This window comes from Pectinophora gossypiella, chromosome 3, assembly GCF_024362695.1.
Source record: "Pectinophora gossypiella chromosome 3, ilPecGoss1.1, whole genome shotgun sequence".
Taxonomy (NCBI): domain Eukaryota; kingdom Metazoa; phylum Arthropoda; class Insecta; order Lepidoptera; family Gelechiidae; genus Pectinophora; species Pectinophora gossypiella.
The window spans coordinates 3,181,449-3,201,783 of NC_065406.1; the positions used below are offsets into that span (position 1 = coordinate 3,181,449).

Here is a 20,335-nt window from a genome sequence, read left to right on the forward strand (position 1 = left end):
CGCGAAATCCCTCAAGTGGCGGTTTTGTTGACGGTAGTATTGTTTAAGTAAACAAACGCAGGTGAACACGATTGAGCACTTCTGGGCAGTTCATTGGCTGATGGTAGGCAGCGTTTGCGCATTAGCGATACGCAAAAACATTTGGTCAGTTGTGACCTCTTTTGTCTCAACTCAAGGATTCACCAGGCGGAATACGTGTTGAAACCTACTTGTTTGACGTTATTGACGAATGACAAAACATAACTCAGGTATTTCATTTACTGTCGATCAGATGCGCCAGAGCCGTATTTCTACGGTTTTAACAGGAGAAAGAATCTTTTGAAATTACTCAGTGCAAGTATTATGCCAAACGAAAGCTTATCTATACATATAGTTAGTTTAGAAACTGTCCGGATAACTCTTAAGAAACAGATAACATCTATTAATTAGAAACTAAAATAGACGTGTTTGCTTGGCAACAGGGCGTTGCACAGTATTTAATTGAATTTATCGTCATTTTTTATGTCATGAAAAGACGACTCGACACAGGAAAATCTATCTGAGAATGATTTAAATACTTGCAATTCATTCCTGCAACTCTATAACAATGGCTGCAAACGAACATTATGCTAACGAATCAAACAGGCCAAGTCTAGGTACAGACATTGTACCTATCGACTACAGATATACTCGCACTTCCAATAAAGGATACATATTAGAATTCTATTATCATGAATCTGACACGCGGCCATGCGTCATGTCACTCGACAACTATGTCATATTTGGAAACTGCCCAATATCAGATAACAATTCGAACATCTGCATTATGAATAGTAAGGTTGTCAATCAGCAGACTTTCGTGAACAAAAAAGCTAATATACATAGGTGTCAGTCGACTATCTCGAAATTCAAGGTTCCTATCCTACCATCAGATAGAACCAGAGAGTTAATAAAAAAAAAACGATGTAATTAAACGAAATACCGATCTAGATGTCTCGGCAACAACGTAACCAGCACCCACACAACACAGACGGTGACTGTGCATCAAATTCGGCGACAATCTAAGACATGATCAGGATTGTAACAACGCTACGGCAGCTCTCTAGATTGCGTTCAAAAACAACGACAAAGAAATCGTTTTCATGCAGCCAGACGAAAAAAGAGAAATAAAAAATGCATTCAAAGAACTAACATCGCTAAAAGTTACGAATCATCCCCTGGCAATGACCGAAAGTCTAGATTCAACTTCGTATCTAATACAGACGGAGATTGTTATTAAAAACATTGATACTATATTACATTTAGCGAGCAAATACGGACTATCAGAACTGCGAATCATAAAAGTTTTTATCATTGGTCATTTGGAACTATTACTTTGTGAACGCGCTAAGAGCTTAATAATCTTAATATGTCTGAACTTTTGAAAATAATTGCTGGTTGTAACATTCAATTCGCCCACTGTGGTAGCTAATTGGCATTACATTAGATTTTAATATTCTATATGTCTTCATAATGTACACCCACGAGAGTAGGTATGACGTGAGCATGATTACTTTAAATTCAATTCATCAATTTAAATTAACTCCTTCGAAGCATGAAATCTTCACTTGCCCAATCAATTACATTTAGCGTGAATCCAATTGTGTTTAGAACTATTTCTATTTTTTACTTTGGGAGATTTGTACAATTTGCATCAAAAGTCAATTTAGGCCGTAGGTGGGTACTTTTTGCATCGGTGCAAAAATACGTCACGGTATACGCTTCGTGCGTTGAAAATTTTATTCACGAAGTCCTGAGAAGTAGTGTTTGAAAAAAGTTGGCGTTAGAGCTGTAAGATGGAAGACCAATGAACCTAGTATTGCACGCATCATTGAAATGCGCGGGCGCAAAATTTGTAAATTGCAAAGTGTCTAGACTTTTATCCGTTCAAGGACTCGGGGCAAAAAGCTTTGTATGAATCCGTATCGTGTCGATTCGTCGCGCCTAGCTATCATCTAGCACAGTGCGATTATTATAATTGCAATCGATATACAAGCAGGCGCATTCGATCGATTTATTTTATTTCCCGTAATAACACGACATAGTATTGAAATAATCGCTGCAAATGAATTCATTATTCCTTCTAAATGGAATCGTATTTCTGTTTTGTGGGCCATAAACGTTAATACTAACATTAAGTAAAATCTGCACTTCGTAAATTTTAGGGAACTTGTGGCTATTAAAAGTGTTATATTGTTACATCTTAATCGGTCGGAAGACTTAATATTTTTTTTGGAAAATTCGATTAAATCTTTAAGGCCTTAGCATAAATGCTTTCTTCAGTATCTTCGACGATTCCTAGAGACATCATGGTAAAACTACTTTTATCAGATCTTTTTTGAATTGATTGACGAGCTTGGATCAGAGAACAGATCGGAATACAAAACTTGGAGTACATAGTAAACTACCAAATTCATGAGGTGTAGGTATCCTCGGGATTTATACGACGACGCATCGGGAATGGAATCACACACTTATCAATGCATTTTGTTAGGCATTTGTATTCCAAATGTCTGCAGGTAATCCTGTGGGTGGCACCTCGAAAACTGCGACGGAATAATTTAATAGTATTGAGTTTTTTGGCTTTGCATTTGCCATTGTTAGCACGTGAACGTATTGCTGGAGGTAAGAGTATTTTTTACTGGCGAAATACCTTATGACAAAATTTAAATAACACATTAACTAATGATAGATAGTGTAATGACTTGAAGAATGTAACCTTCAAAAGAAGCAAAAGAAAACACCGAGCTGAAGAACCAGGAACCACTAACCAGTGTATGAAAGCTAATGTTTACAACATTAAAACTCGAGACCTCTAACCCCGACTCTGCGCAAACGCATGTAGTTTTTAAGAACTTTTTTCAATTACACCTGTTGACAGCGAGGTCGAATCTCATGAGCACGGGTCGTGGGCATCATCACTCTTTGACTGACAGACTCCTAATGCAAGCAAATGCGGGCAGAGAAAAAAAGATGACACTATTTCAATGTGCTTTTAGATGTACGAGCTGTTGCTAAGAGTCGCACAGCCGTGTTAGAATTGTTAGTTCCGCAAGCGTGTGAGCATGTAGGCATGAGCTTAAATGTTGCAGAGGTAGATAGTATAGTATAGGTTTACGCAAGTGTCTGTGTAAAATTATCGTTCCTAAGCTAATGATCCCGGATCTGAACGAAGAGAAGGCAGGCATTATCAGAACAAAAGGATCAAAATTAAAGACGTGTCAAAAATTGCACAAAATTCACTAGTTCGTGACTAGTCAAACAATTTCCTAAAGACACAATAGTGCCAATAAAAATAGAGTGGATAGGTAACAAAAAAGCTATATAACTAAATACCTAAGGATAAAATAAACATGAAAACTTGATATTCTAAACGGTAGAGCGTAAAAATTTAATAATTTATTATTTTAGGTCGTTGTCACCGCTGACTGATGTCAGACACAAATGACTGTACACGAATTATAGTATAAAAACACAATGCCATTGTATTGCTAATGTAATGGCAAGCAGAAAAAAGTCAAGAGAAGATAAATATTTGGGAAATAGAGACTAGATAAATAATAATTTGGGTTCAATTTGCATTGCGTTAGAATATATACGGTAAAAACAGATAATGCCTTACACCTAAGCATTCGATTAAGAAAAAGGGGAATGAAATAAAAGGATAATCCAGTGGACTAATCACGACGCTAGATTTTGCCTTGGCTTTTATCCCAAATCAAATTTTTTGCGTTGTATTACCTTATCACCATAAGGTTCATCATATCCATCTTAGGACTTCGTATCAACAGTGGCTGCAAGTTGTCTTTGATTACTTGTGGCTCTGCCCACCCCATTTGGGATTACGGGCGTGAGTTTATGTATGTATGTATGTATGTATTACCCAAACAAATTTGAATAATCAGGCGATTATAATAATAATGTTAATGCCATAGATCGTTTCACGCAAATTATAATTTCAACGAATGAAGTTTTGTTGGAAACAACACAAGCACACAGATGATAAGTATAACGTAGCATACATACATAAACTCACGCCTATTTCCCACCGGGGTAAACAGAGACAATGGAATTAAATTTGTTCGATCCTGACGCACTTCTCTTGCTTCCATTGATTAATCGTTTCATACACGCTTTTCACTATAAAGCGACGATAAGCACACATATAAAAATACCTGTCCAACTTTACGCAGAATTTCATTTATTTTCGCAAGTGTACAGAGTTGATTAGCATATCCTCATTGTCACCAGCGTGCTAAACGCTTCGGCAGCGATAATTGACAAGCAGGCTACAAAAAGTGTTTATTTAGCATTTTTCAAGAGAAACTAGTCTTACTAACGCTTGGTTTAACTAAATAAATTAGTATTTAAACTGTTATCTGCCGAGATACCAGATACAATAAATTGTACATTGTGTCTGGTCGAGATCTGCGTTCCAGCATTCGAAAGGTTAAGCAACAGTTTTAGACTAAGCAATGAAAAAATATCTATCTGTAGGGTAAATCTGAGAGCCCCGGATTTCATCATCATTATTATCAACGCAAAAATATCCTAAAATCTTGTCTTTCTGCTCATGTCTATCTGGACAACAACTACGTAACCACTTATAACTATCTAGTTATAAGAAAATTGGTAAATTTCAACCGAATATTTGCATAAAGACAAAATATTCTAGGATATTTTTGCTAACAAAAACGCGTCTAATGATATTAACTCCCGGTGCTCTCAGATTTACTCTATACTTACAGATATTGAGTGGGCTGCTATTTGTTAACTTTCATCGTAACAAGTTCAAACAACATCGTAACAATCGTAAAATCCTAGCGTTTCAAAGTCCAAGCGAAAAACACATTAGGTCCTTTCATTACAAAGCTTAGTTAGTAATTAGTAAAATATAATCCCAAATTTTCGTATGCCTGTAATAGTTTCAATGTCTATGCAAAACATGCTGAATATTTTTGCTAAAAGAGTAATTATTTTTATAGATGTCACATCGTAACGTAATATTACAAATGCGAAAGTGAGATTGTTACGCTTAATACGATCTTGATTACATTTTACGCACATTCTCAGGGAAACACTTTAGTTATTGTTAACAAAACACAGTGACTACATAACTTTGTATTACTGTTATGTAATTATTTAATCAAAGTTTATAATTTGTAACTGAAAGTTATGTTACTCAGTAGTACAAAATTATGTAGTCACTCTATTTTGTAAACAATAACTAAATAACACATAATACCGGGTTCATACCGCGTTATTATCGGGGATAGGCTTCTCATATCCCGTAAGAACCCGGTATTATGTGTTTTAATTATGATAATAAGCGCGTAAACCTCAAACAATGTAATAACTAAAGATTTGCCTAGTATTTATTTCAATGGTAATTTTGAGAACGGACTTAATATACTAGCGATACTGCGGGGTTAAAAAGGCCACATCAAAAAAATGCGACTAAAATTAACTTATTTATTTTATTTATTTTTTATTTATTTATCATAGATACAATTTAATGCTACATTTTAAATAGTTAACATCGGAAAACCAATATTGCTATTTGACTTTTGTTTGCATTGTTACAAATTAGAATATTGCTTCTTAGATGAATAACTTCGATGTGGCCTTTTTAACCCCCATGATGTCAATTAGGACAAAGTCACGGCAACGCTAGTATTATAACATATAAAATAACTACTGAAATTCGAGCAAGACGTGTTGTTGACATCATTACAAATTAGAATCTTCGTATTGACACACGAGTTATAGGAACAGTCGCCATTCGATATCCTAACGCTCTGGTTACAAAGACACCGATGACATTGAGAATCAGCAATTTTGATAATATGTCACCGAATAACTGATGTGTGAATTATTGAAACGTTTTTGGAAATCAGAACACGTGTATAATAATGTGTTTCAAGTACAGTGGAACTGCGAAAGTAATGACTGATAAGGTTTTAGCATAAAATTAAACTAGCCATAGCAGTTTTGCAAATCCTATACTTATTGAAAATAAAAGCCTCTTTTCCAAATTTTGTTTTAAGAATCAGTATTAAAATTAGCGCTACTGGAACGCAACTATATTTTTATATAGCCGTATAAAATTAAGGAATAATTTAATTACCAAACTACCCCTTTAAGAAAATAAACCGATATGCCATAACCTGATTTTATAACTAAACCAGGTATGGGTAATACGAAGTCAGAAGTATTTGGTTTATCTTCACTTTCGTTTGCCGAATATTCCACAAAAAAGAAAAAAATGACCAAAATTTTGCGTACTCGTATGAACCGTAATAAAACCGAGTACGCATATCCCTGCCAAAGGTTTTATTTTCAAAAAGGTACTCTCCAACAAAGATACTGTCACAGCAGAGGCTACATCCCATTAGATCCGGATCTTTACGGGATATTATAAACAGATATTGCGAAATTCAATTTTGGACCAACCAAGCAGGCCGCAGGGCTAAGACCTTAGGTCGATGCGATTACAAAATTCTACATAACACCACCGGATATTGAACCCGAGGACAAACATCTTTGACTTACAGCCAAAGCCTAAAATTTTATGGAGAAGCTAAATAAACAATTTGACAAAGAGCAAAAACTCTTAAGTTCTTTTATCATCACAAATAAAGAAGCGAGATAAATAAAAAGTGCATTTGTACGGTCGTGCCAATCATCTTCTAAATAACTCATCAACATTTAAAAGGTTTTTGAGATACATCAAATTTGAAGTGTCCATAAAATATGGCATGACATCAAAATCGACCTGTATGTTTGGAGCAAAATTTATTGAGTCTCGAAATCTGCATAAAGGCGTAAATCACAAAGGTGGGTAAAAAACGTGCGAATTGCTAATTACCCTTTATTCTCCCACTTCGTTTTATGGTCGAACAGAAATAGTGGTGTAATTAGACACAGCCAAATATGCAAAGGCATAGTGATTCTTTTTACTGACGCGAACATAAAAGATGCTTGCATTTTTTTATATAGTAACGCAATCCGAATTGAATTTGAAACCAGTGGTCACGGCTCAAAGCTTTTATTCGACTGTTTCATTTGATAATGTTTGGATTTTTTATTGAAGTAATGGCTTTGGCAATTTAGGTTGGGTGGAATGTTTTCTTAATTAATATTAAGGTTTGGAGTTATTTCTATAAGTCAGGTACTTTCAAGGGATTAACATTATGGGAAGAGGGCGTTATTAACGATAATCGGGTGTTTATCACAGGGTAAAGACCCTTTAATTTAATTCAATTGACAACACCTTTCATAAAATGTTGTAGTTTGAAGGTGGTTGAACTGTCTACAACCTTTTACGTAAGTTGCTTAAACCTAACTTTGGATCTCTTTTAAATGTGTGTTTCGTTGACCCTAACTTATTTTTTAGTGTACTCATAATATACAACTTTGGACGTACCTCTGCACTATGTGCGGGGGCTCTAAATCTGAAGACAGGCGGAGAATACGCCAATGCTGCTCTTGCTGCTGAAGCCAGCTGCACTGCTCCAAGCGCAGCCCTGTTGCCTTCAGCACAATTTGCCGGGGGACCTCTTAGTTCTTCAATCTGGGCCCCAAGAAGTTCGTTCCTAAGAAGACAGCCATACGCAAGATGGTCTCTCCCTCCCCCTGTGCCATCATTCCCCCCGCCCTCTCCTCTAGCCTTCTTCGCTGGTTGATTCTCCGTGCCACGGCGAATAGCTGAAAAAAAGAAGATCAGTTAAAGCGGTATATTGGGGTCAGATAAGTGGCAAAAGCGTGCATTCACATGTCATAATATTTTCGGCTTCAGTCGTGTAAGTTGTAAGATGTGTTGGCGTCGTTATTCAGGTTTTGATTTTGTATGCTTCTGGGGTTTGGTATGACGCGGTTAAAATACTGGTGTGTCCTAGATCTGTTTATAAAAAACGTATGTTTTATTGTTCGAGTTAGAACTCGGGTTTTAGACTCTTCCAAAAACTTGTTTTATTGCATTGTAGTCTAGTCCAATAAAAAACGTGGGAATACTTTTTACTTTAATGACGTTTTAGCTGTCATTACGCAAATAATAGAATGAAGACCTAACCTCAGATTTAATAACATACATTATGGAAACACAAAGAACCATTCGCCGCCTAATAAACAATTCAAGCAATGCAAATATAAAAATAATTATACCCCTTTTCACTATATTTAGCATAGATCATTATATCACCTCACGACTATATCCGCGAATAGTAATTTTGGCCGCACGCGCCGATACCACCGACCGGCGACCATGTGCGCTTGCGCACGTGCCCAGAAAAAATTTCAAAAAAAAAAAGACTGCGTTTGGATTTATTATAATTGTATCCTCGCAGACTGTTTTATTCTTTATTTGGACATAAATTATAATGACATTTGGTTTGGAGATTTATAAAGTGTTGTTGGCTTTGTTTCGGCTACTGTTTATTATCTTACTGTCATCTTCAGCTACAATATGATTGAGTGCTTGTTTCTTTTGCTACTTAGTATACTTCATTCATGCTTCAGCGTCTAAAACGTTATTAAAAAAGTATCTCAAAGCGATAAGAGGATGTCTGACTAAAATATTTTTTTAGATCTACTTAGGCTAAAAGTTTCCGAAACAAAAACGCTAGCTCCCGCAAGTGTTAGACTACGTGAATGTTCTAAGTAACTAACTAATTATCTGTCATCAACCTTTCCATCGCGACATTTCTGCAACGACCCGGGAGAGATGGCCAAAAATACATTTCTACTAATTCCTGTTGAAAAAAAAAACTTCACCAAGGAGTGTAGTTGTTGACTCACGTCTATCTTCAGACATACCTTGCACTATAGCGGGCAATGATTCATTACAGGACGAAGCGACATTCGTTCCAAATGTCTAAGATATTGTTGTTAGAATATTATTATTGTCTGTGGTTTTACTGCTAAATGATGAGACATTTGTGTACCTAAGTATATAATATTCTGGTTTCATTTTGATCAAACTTGTCAAAACACGTTCCGAAATAAACATAAGCTCCATTTATTTTACAGTAAGACTATTGATGCATTTAAAGTCACACTTGAAATGCATCAATAGTCAAGTTTCTATCTATATAATAGTCAAGTTTCTATCTATATGTATAGTACAAAGTTTCTATCAACATTAGTTTAATTTTCACTCGCGTTATTCTTTTCAGTGTTTCTTCAAAACATTTCGAAGCTGTACCTCGCTAACAAGAGCAAGCTCTCTAATACAAACATTCTCTACTAATTAGATCCCTTATCTTTCAACTCCAGAACACTCTCAAACTACAAACTCATTAATTATCAAATTTCCACGATAATGAGAAACAGAGGTTACTTTACGAAATCGCCTCAGTAGGTCGTTGCACTTCCTAAACGGACATAGGAAGTGCTGCATTACGATTCTAACAACATAATGATGTAAAAACATCAATTGTTTGCGACCAGGTACCTATATCGAAGTTCAATCACTTCGACTTCCTCAGAGTGCGCTCCATACAAGGCGTTGGGACGTTAAACGTATTTGGTGAGCTACGTGACAGGGCAACCCGTAATTAATTCTAGAACCAAATTCGTTCACATCCTGCCGTGTTACAAACTAAGCTGAATGTGGATGGCGTTAAAGTTGCTTTTGGAAGTGGATCAGGTGATTGTCTAGACCTAACAGGCCTCCTCCTACGTGGGTTCTGCCCACATCCAATTCGAGCAGAATGGTTTCAAGATTGGCCCAAATTTTATGAACGAGAAACACGCATATAGGTACATAAGACGCTTTACGTAAGAACATCGTGAATAGACATCATCAAGAAATAATAAAAGGCATATTATTTTCGCTGCGACTAAAAACTTAAAGGGCGACTAATTGTTTTGTTACAAATAATTACTTGGCAGCGATTAAATATTATTGCGACAATTATATTAGATGAACTTCGAAATGCAAGGATTTATAAAAACTCAATAATGGCTGCTACTTTAAGGTAGCAAAAATATTTAACAGGGCCAATGAAATTATAGGTGAGGTATTATAAATAATGACTTGGCGACTAATATTATGACAGGAGAATTAAAAATATTTTATTGGCAAATATAGGCTTCCATATAAAAATACACTTTCGGGCTGCGATTTGCAAGCACCTAAAAAAATAAAACGGGTACTGTAATTAAGTATTAGGATTCTAATATTTTTGTTTGGGAATCAAAATTTAATGAAAACGGCGCCAAGCGCGCACGCTTAGCAGAGTGCGGGCCGCGGTGCGGGGATGGTGTAGGGCGTTATTAGCCAATGGCAAGCGGCGGGCGGTTATCACGGGATGATACGATTGCCTGTTATTGTTTACTTGTAATATTTTCACATAAGTGTCACTATACCGAACAACGTTTCAACAATTTTTGAAAACAATTTTTACTATTAGCCGAAGTCTCTTTTGAAGTTTTTTCATTCCTTATATGATCTATTTGACATATTTTGGTTAGTTGTGACCATCGAGGCCCGAAGGGCCGAGAGGCGTCGGTGAAGATTTGTTTCGTAACGACAGCAGTCACGGGTGCGAGCGAAGCGAGCACGGAAATTCGCGGCACCCCGACACTGTAGATATAGGTTACGAAGGCTGTATGGCAGGGGGCGAGCAAAGCGAGCCCCCTGCCATATAGCCGAGTGGGTTAGGTTACTTGTGACCATCGAGGCCCGAAGGGCCGAGAGGCGGCGGTGAAGACCTTTTAAGGTCACAGATTTTGAAGGTTTATTAACAGTAGTGTAATGAATGTTCGGCATCATGATATTTGGGACAAAATGTATTTCGGCCAACCCTAACTTCGGAAAATAGTTTTTCCCACAAATGAAACGTCGGAGTAACGAAAAGAACGAATTGTTATTAAGTCAAACGAAACTTAGGCAAACGTGATTTCAGCGAAGTGAAAAAAACCGAAACGAAAATAGTCGAAAAGTTTTCTGTTTAATGAAATTCGGCAGAAAAAACCATCAAACTTAAGATACAAGTATTATCAAGTATTATTATAAACCAATAATATTTTTTGCATGCCAATATTTGCTTTATTTAGACCTCATAAAATGTCGCACATAGTATGTTTTATATGACCATGTGCATATTTTTTCTCACCCCATTTCATTTTATAAACGACCTCATTGTATAATTTATAAAAGCCTATTTTCTAAATTTTATCCGCCGTCAAGTTGTCGCCTAACAATAAATTTAGTTGCTACACAAAAAAATCGCTGCCAATTTAAATTTAAATAAAGCTTATAACTTAATATAAAGCTGCCACTTTATGCTTAAAAGGCTACTTCACTGTAGCTGCCAACCTATTATTTTTGCTACCCATTTTAATTATTTTTAAAACCCTAAATCACATTAGTTTGTCGCCGCGTTAAATACATGCCATAATAAAATATTAGTACAATGGTCACTTACAACACCTACTTTATACATCATAAAACAAAATAAATTCTGGGTCATAACTGCAAAAAGGGAAAACTGTAATAAATCTACTATAGTAGTTTTACCTATCACCAATTTAACAGTATGATATGGAGAAATACATAACATAAAAACATAAATACCCTATTTACATCCCACTGCTGGGCACATTCCTCCCCTCAATCAACCGGAGGGGGTATGGAGCATACTCCACCACACTGCTCCACTGCAGGTTGGTAAAGCTGTTTTACGGTTGATAGCCGGGACCAATAGCTTAACGTGCCCTCCAATGTCCTTACCTAACCAAGGACAGTCTCACAAAGTGATTCCGACAATGTCCCGATCAGGAATCGATCCCGGACCTCCAGATCGCAAGCCCAACGCTCTAACCACTACACCACGTAATAATACAACTAAAAATTTAAATACACCTATTAATTTGGTCCCGGCTATTAGCCGTAAAAACACCTCCACCAACCCGCAGTGGAGCAGCGTGGTGGAGTATGCTCCATACCCCCTCCGGTTGATTGAGGGGAGGCCTGTGCCCAGCAGTGGGACGTATATAGGCTGTTTATGTTATGTTATGTTATTAATTTACTAGAGCTGTACACTACTCCTCAAAACGTATCAAATAAAACTTACTGCAGCTAAATTATCGGTCAGTATAATACCTAAAGGAATGATAAACCAGTGTTACAAAAAACTTAAAAGCGTGATACGAAATTGCTGAAAGATAACACAAAGTTTAAATTAGAATACCATTGTATTTAAGTTTATATATAATACAAACTGGACTTAAAAAATAAAGGAAAACATGAAACAGTAGGAGTAGGGCCCTGTGCTGAGAGGTTTTCTGGCCACGCCTCTTCCCTCAGCGATACAGCTTCCGATGTGGTAATATTTTTACAGCTAGTAGCATAATAATATATGTATTTTAATTTTTGACGTTAAACGCGTAAAGTATGTAAGCCAATTTTGATGAATAAATGTTTGAATTTTTGTTTAAATCAAATCCTGGCAATGATAACTGATTACTGGAATTCAGTAAGTGTGTCAAGACTTCGGAATGTTATCAGTATTTACAGGTGGATACAGAATAATGTCACAAAAACGCAACCTATAGATAAAGCAAGCATTCTGCATTGAATCACCTCTGTGATAAACGGTGAACCACAGATTTGTGTTACTGAGCAAAATAAAAAAGATTTCCTTACTCACAATTGGGTTCAAGATAAATTCTGATTACTAAATAAAGACAAATCTGAAACTTAACGAAAAACATTTTCTATTTAACTTATTTATACATTTTAATCAAGAAGCCGAACCGGGGGGGGGGGTGTGTGCTTTGGTAGAACTCTTGACTCTCAATTTGAGGTCGCAGGTTTAAATATCAGCATAGGCCTAAACCAATGATTTTCGAATTTGTTTTCGAATCCATGTTTAGATCATAAATGATAACCAGTGATGTTCCGAATATCCGTATCCGCGGATATCCGAGATAAAATTATAATCCGTATCCGTTTCTTTTCACGCGGATCTTTTACGGATCTTTTTCAGGTGATTAAGTAGAATTATTAAATAAAAAGGCTATAAAATTCCATTCAGATTGTTTTTCTTTCTTAAAATCAAATATATGGCACCTTTATATTGCAAACATTTAGATAGATAGATCTTTATAATGAAAGCAAGATATAATATCACTTTTATAACAATGAAATAACTAAAACTTTAATCTTTTTGTTTAAGAAAATAAAGATCCGTATCCGTCTCCGTATCCGCGGATCTTTACACTAAATATCCGTATTCAGATCCGTATCCGCGGATATACATTTTTAACGATCCGGCACATCACTAAATTGATAACCACGTTGCCATGTTGCTGACGTTGCCATACAGACCTCGGCTTCTAATACACGAGCATTCACGTCTCCTCAACCAATCACAGCAGTCCCTTTATGAGTGTTAATTCCATTTATCGGTTAGGTAGTATAACTTTACCTACCTAAGTTTCCACAGGTGCGCCCGCGCGTCGATAGCGTAACCTACTTTCTACTCTAGGTACTTAGCTGTAGTAGGACCTAAGAACTTAACGATATTAATACCACAGTCATAAAACCTCGTGCTTGTTTTGTTTATGCGTGGAAGTTTCTAGAAACTCATTGATTAGTATTCTAACCCATTTGTTCTACAACGAGGAATCTACCTAGGAGTCGCTTTGATTTTACTTTTTAAATGTGTTTTCGGCTTTAGATCGTCATTTTCGAAATTATGATTGATTTCTTTCTTATAAGTGGTATAAGGAAATTAAGTACAACAATAAGTTTTAGCATCATACTTGGCTATGTCGATTATTGTTGGTGTAAGTTTTTTTTTGTATTGCACCATTTCGCGCTCAACTAAATCAACTTCTTTCACAAACAAAAAGGCCGCCTATTGTGCATGTTTTATTCGTTTGTACACGTCCTAAGTTTATGTTTTTGTACAATAAATAATAAATATTACTATTACATTAATTACTAGTACATTTTTTTAATAGTACAGTTTGAGAGGACACGAACTGAATCAACCCGAATGGCCACTGCGACCTAGCAAGATCTATTGTGACCAAATAATCCCTACATTTAAAACTCCTCCTCTAGACCGATCCGTTCGATTAGGTCCAGCGCCCTTTTGGGAGGAAGCTCCATGACTTCCTGGGGATCCATTGTGGCCCTCCGGTGTTCGGTTTCTACTGTGTATGAAAGCCTATAAGAGCCTAAGTTTGTACATATAAGTATGCCTATCTATTTCGCTAGAATCGTCATGTTATAACCACAACCAACAATCAATAAATTCCACGTATCTAAAGATGACTGCATGTCACGATTATGTATAGATAGTCAGCTGATACCTAATACTACGACGATCTGGAATAGAAGGAAAATTGCAATCATTTATAACAATACCTAAGAACAAGTACAAAATATTTTTATGTGGAGAAGCCATATTGCAATTTGACATATGCGTATACAAATGTCAAATAGCAATAAAGCTTTTTTAGATGAATTGTATTGATGTGGGTTTTTTAACCCCCCTGATGTCTGAATCAGGATACCCTGCGTTTCAGATTACCAGGTCCGCACCTCTCAGCAAGTGATATAGACAACAATATTTTAACAAAATAAAAGTTGCGTAACAAAATGACTAAAAAAGAAGAATTTAATTATGGATAAACTTAAAAAATAAAAACTAAAAAATAAACATATGCGCAAGTGTATATGCGTGGTATGACAGAGGGCATGTGCGTGTGCGTGTGTGTGTGTGTATGTGTGTGTGTGTGTGTGTGTGTGTGTGTGTGTGTGTGTGTGTGTGTGTGTGTGTGTGTGAATGTTAATAGTTGTGTTCCTACATTGCATTGCATTTGCATTGAAATACTCAGAATATCGTCCCCTAATAGTAAAAACCTGAATTTTTGCCCGCGTTGGGAATATTGGAAAGAAATCGAGGCATATGTGGTTTTCACTATAAGACGAGGTTATGAGGTCCCTTTGAGAACGTCAAATCTGGCTCTTGATGTAACCTTTGTTCTTGAAGCTGATGTGACTGTTTTTTATCTCGTCGTGTACTTCCTAAAAGGCCTCTAAAATATAAATAACTAGTTAATTTCTGCAAATTCTCGTTCATTTTGTCACAGAAACTTCGTGTTACAGTTGTTACAACCGCAGTCTTCCATAGTTAAATTCAAAGCGCGCCCAAGTACAAGTCAAAGCGGATTCTAATAATAGCGAAGCTAATGCAAGATGCATCAGACAAGCTTACGATGCGCCGACGCAGGCAGTACCGTTACTGGCCTCCTAATCACCATAGACGCTTGGCTGCATGCTATTTTCCCAAGAGAATGTGTCAAAAACCTTGCATTGAAACGAAGATTTTATAGACGACTAATAATATAAGAGGCAATTTTGGAGACTGTCTTGCTTTTGATGTAACCTTTGTTCTTTTAAGGCGACGATGGCCCCGATTCCCCGATGATTGACAGCTGTTAATTTTTAAATAATGTGGATGAACGTAGAATCCGAACGCGTCAAATACGTATCTTGCTGGTATGTAAACCGTTTGACGTGTGTCAACTTACTTCTGTCGGGTTATCGGCCAATGTAAAATTTTAGACGGTTGTTTTACATTTATGCATAAAATTGACGTGTGTTCCTAAGAATTTATGCTTGTCGATTACCCATCCCTTTTTTTTCGGCGGATAAGAAAATGACAAGTATAACTTAAAATAAAGTTAGATGGTGTCTGCAGGAATCGGGGCCGATATACGATATTCCAACCCGCAGTGGAGCAGCGTGGTGGAGTATGCTCCATACCCCTGGCCTGTGCCCAGCAGTGGGACGTATAATAGGCTGTTTATGTTATACGATATTCATTTGACCGTTTGTAAGTCATTATAACAACAATAGTATTGTTGTAAGACGGTGCATAGTGTAGACTAGTGGCCGGGTCACCCGATAAGGTGAAACGATAAGAGGTGCATTCAATGCACACTACTTACAGCTACTGTTTTTGTGCCCTTAAATACATTCTGATAAAAAAAGGTCAAGGAACTTGTCTACTTGTGTTTAGATCTCTAGCACGTGTACTCTGTTAAGAGTCGTATCTTAACAGATACGACTTTTTATTACCCAACGGTAATAAGTTCATCTTGTGATGGATGTAGGTAAGTACTTCTGACTAGCCCGTGTTGTGTTGTTCTATTCGGAACACAAAGAAGAAAGTATTTGTTCTTTTTCTTTCATTGGATATTTATTTATTTATTTTCGGAAAACCAACAGCCACTTTAAACAATATAAAAATATATACGATACAGGGGAGCCAATTATAGGTTTCCACAAATAGAACCTCGTTAGACCCTTTCCAGACATAATAGGACATCCCGGATACTTCATACATACAAAAAACCTCGACAGACACTATACTGAATGTTTTCGAACATTATAAAAATGCTAATAAAAATTAAATCCTGAAAATGGTCCGCGCACAGTCTACAAGATCTATCACTAAAAAGCCAGCGGGGTGGGGTAAATCTAGCTCAGCCGCTGGTGGGGAGCGGAGAGGATCCCTTATTCTGTGACAATAGTTAAACAATCTGCTACTGCCGTGTGGATTATAAGGTGGATTACCAACCTCATCAACCCTGGTGTCAGGGCTATTATTGAGCCGCCAAAGGCCCCTAACGTGACTCATGTGACGAATACGCATTTACATTAGTAAGCAGTAATCGTTACCAAAATTAAATTAAATATCACACACACAGTTATGACAAGCAGTAAATGTGACAAGGTTCACTGTCCAAGGTGCATTCTTGGACAGTTGCCATTTTCCCAAGAATGCGGAGCCCACCTAGTACACAATCTAGAAATCTAGATCGAATGAAATATTCATTAACATACAGACGGTGGTTGAGCGTTGGGCTTGCGACCCTATGGAGGCATGTCACAAAAATCACTTTGTGATCCCTAGTTTGGCTAGGACATTGCCTACTGATCCTGATTGTCAGAAAGATGATCCACGCTTCGGAGGGCATTCTAAAAAGTCGGTCCCGGTTACTATTTACTTAAGTATGTAGTCGTGGCATGAGCTATTTCAGGAGGCTTTGGCAGGTCTACAGAAACCCTGACCCTGGCTGGTGGGATCGTCCGTTGATCTCGCAACTCACACTTGTTTAGGGTCTCTATTAGCCATTGTAAAAACTCTTTAATAGTAAGGACAAAGGCTGCTTTTCTTCTTCAAATTGTTCTTTCTTGTACTCTGGTCTTATCTGCCTTAAGGTTGGGCAATAAAGCTCTATTGCGCCTTTTTACTGCCGGGAACGCTGCCAAAGTGGAAACATTCCCTGGAACGGCACATCACTGGTTTCTATTGAGCCGCCAAAAACCCGTGAATAGTGAAATAGTAGCCGAAAGTGACTGCTTAACGCAGAAATAAAATTCTAGCAAGTAAATATTTGTTAACAAAATCTACCATCTAACTCTCACAGGAACAAAGAACAGTAAATTTGTGGTTGTTGAACTTTGCATCACAGGGATGTTAAAGATGTTATGTTATGGTCGCATTCTTAATGTGCATCCATAAAGTGCAACAAACCTAAACTTGTACTCTTATCTAGTGCATACATCTGGCAAACATGGTCATACTACGCGGATGAAATATTTATCTGTCTGTTTGCAGAACTTATTTTTTTTTGACGTGCCTTATTGTAGATTTGCCGCAGATGGCATCAACTACTTGGCCGGACAAATGGGGAGCGCTGAGGCTCTCACCCGGTACAAAATTTAAGACAACAGGCCTGAGGGTGCCCAGTTGGGCGCGAACCTCGGCTCAGGGTGTCGTCTGGGAGGAAGAATATTTGAAAAAATTAATCGACCCTAGTGGGGCAGAACTTATTTATTTCAGTGGAAGCAATTCTGTCTATATTTTTGCTTATTTAACTTTTTTGCGATGGAAAATTCCACTTGATATTAACTCAGAATAACGAGCAGAATCATCCCTCTTCGTATTCGTTACGACGTCACTAACACCCTGTATACTGCACAACATCCCGTTGGGGATACAAATGTGATGCTTTGTTACGCAATAGAAGACAAAAAGTTTCATAGTTCTGTTTGGACTTACCGTAAGTAAGTACCGTAGGCAGACGTAGTTCTTAGAATAGGTGTATAATAAATAATGGGAATTTACTCAATTATTTTCCTGTATAATTCTCGATTCAACATTTCTTTAACTACTTCAAGGTTTCCGTTATTTTCCGATCGAAACGGGATTATCTGTCGTAATCAAATTTTCATCGCATCGGGCTTAGTTTCGGCCGAAACAGAAACTTCATTTGAGGCATTTAATTTGTATATTTTTAAGTGATCGTTCGTTTTAACTACATATAAATATTAGCTAATATTCTTACAAGCAGTATCAAATAAGAAATAAGAAATACTCTTTTTTTGACGTGACTTGTTGTAGATTTGCCGTTAATGGCATTAACTACTTGGCCGGAATGAAGTACTCTAAACTGCCAAGTAGAAGTTCGATCGGACGCTAATTTCCGTTAGTACTTGAAGATCTCCAAGCAACAAAAGCAAGAGAAATGAAAGGTGTCGACGATAAAGGTACTGTTGACCGGTAAACGGTAGACTAGCGTACATCGCTGTGAAAAGCGGAAAATGGGAACCCAAATACCGTTCGTTGAACCGCAATTATCTAGCTTAGGTAATGAAATGACTCACACATATTATTATCCACCCACATAGGATTGTATTTCAAAATTAACATACAACATTTCCACGTCGACACGACGTACATTTAACTTAGTTTATGTTCTTTACACTCCTGTCAGGTCTAGGCAATAACTAATAAGTCAGACAAGATAATCCAGCTAATGCTAAACATACAAAACGTGGACAAATAATAAGCGTACAAATGAATTCATCGTCACGGTATTAGGTATTCAGCAAAATGTAGATTCGTGAGTGCATTGAACCAAAAACGTGGCTCATTGCTTACCACATAGGCGAGGTCGTGAGCGAATCCTTTTTGCAAGCGAAAACCAAAACCTTTTTTATCAATTTCTACTTTGAGCGTTGACGTTTCGCGAGGATTATTAACAGCAGCAATTATCAATTCGATATAGGAAATATTATTCGAAAGCTTTTAGGCCAACCGGTCTTCAGTTAATCTAGGTACTGAGTCAAAATATTAGAGACCTAATTCGTGAAACATCACATCATCTGGTGCGATGATGTCAGAGGAACCTCCACAGCTATTGATCACCTGACAATGTGGATCGGCCCAAATTCGAACGTTGACAACTGATTTATGTACGCTGTAAGCTCTAAGTCAGGTGTCAAGAATAGAGCGACAAAAACTGTAGCAATCGCATTTGGAGAAACTACAATGCGCGTTGATGGTGAACATTAATCACTTGTGTAACACACTGTACTGCAATGTGACAGTACGATAAAGTATCGTCGCCAACAAAGTCTGACGGCTAACTTAGCAAGCTTCGTGATCGATTGCGTGAGGAAAAAAAGAAGCTGATAGGTTGAGGGATAATAATTTGTTATTGGCACAACGTGTGACACATTAAATTATTGTCTTTATGTGATTATTACGTAGCCACGCCTTGTAACCACGTGCTACCGTTCAGATAGGTTAAATGTATTAGGTGATATTTCATTTGTCAGTAGTAGAACGGTAGCCTCGAGGCCCCTCAATGAGGCCAGTGCTGTTGGCATAACAGCGCAAACACGGCTATTGTTGGTTTTTGTTGCTGCTAGGAACAGGTGCCCTGCCTTTGGCGACAAGTATTTGCAATTAGCTCGTGGAATATGGCGTCATAATTAACGCCAAACGAATACCCAAGGAATCCAGTAGGCAACCCAGTAGTAACAATTAAAACTGTGGCTCAAAAGATTTAAAGTACTCGTTTACGTACGATAGATTTTTTAATTATAAGTACGCTCTCAAGTTAACCAAAGCCATTTATCTCGAGTCGACGTTTAATAATAAACATAACATAAACTGCCTATATACGTCCCACTGCTGGGCACAGGCCTCCCCTCAATCAATCGGAGTACGTTTAATAATACTCAAAATTAATTTTTATCTTGTCAATTATTGACAATCGGTTGTGGATGTTCATGTCAAAAATAATTCTGAAGTGCAAAAAGTAGAAAAAAGTTGACGCGTGCATATAAAATTAAAGTCTTGTAATGAACACCCAAAAAAACATATTACATCTATTGAATCATCGAATACTAAAAAAGCTTGCATCAAATTCATAGATGGGGCTAGGCACAGACAGGTCTATAAATAAAAGGCGTATAAAATTTCGACAAGAGTAAATTATT

General features: G+C 37.1%; 1 protein-coding gene across 1 annotated transcript in view; it reads right to left on the minus strand.

Moving 5' to 3' along the window:
* LOC126380386 (fizzy-related protein homolog) overlaps window positions 1–20,335 on the minus strand; it is a 52,647-nt gene that overhangs the window by 16,825 nt on the left and 15,487 nt on the right. Inside the window, exon 2 of the mRNA XM_050029780.1 lies at window positions 7,445–7,725. Coding sequence (XP_049885737.1) covers window positions 7,445–7,725 — 281 coding nt within the window. The remainder of the gene's footprint in view (window positions 1–7,444; window positions 7,726–20,335) is intronic.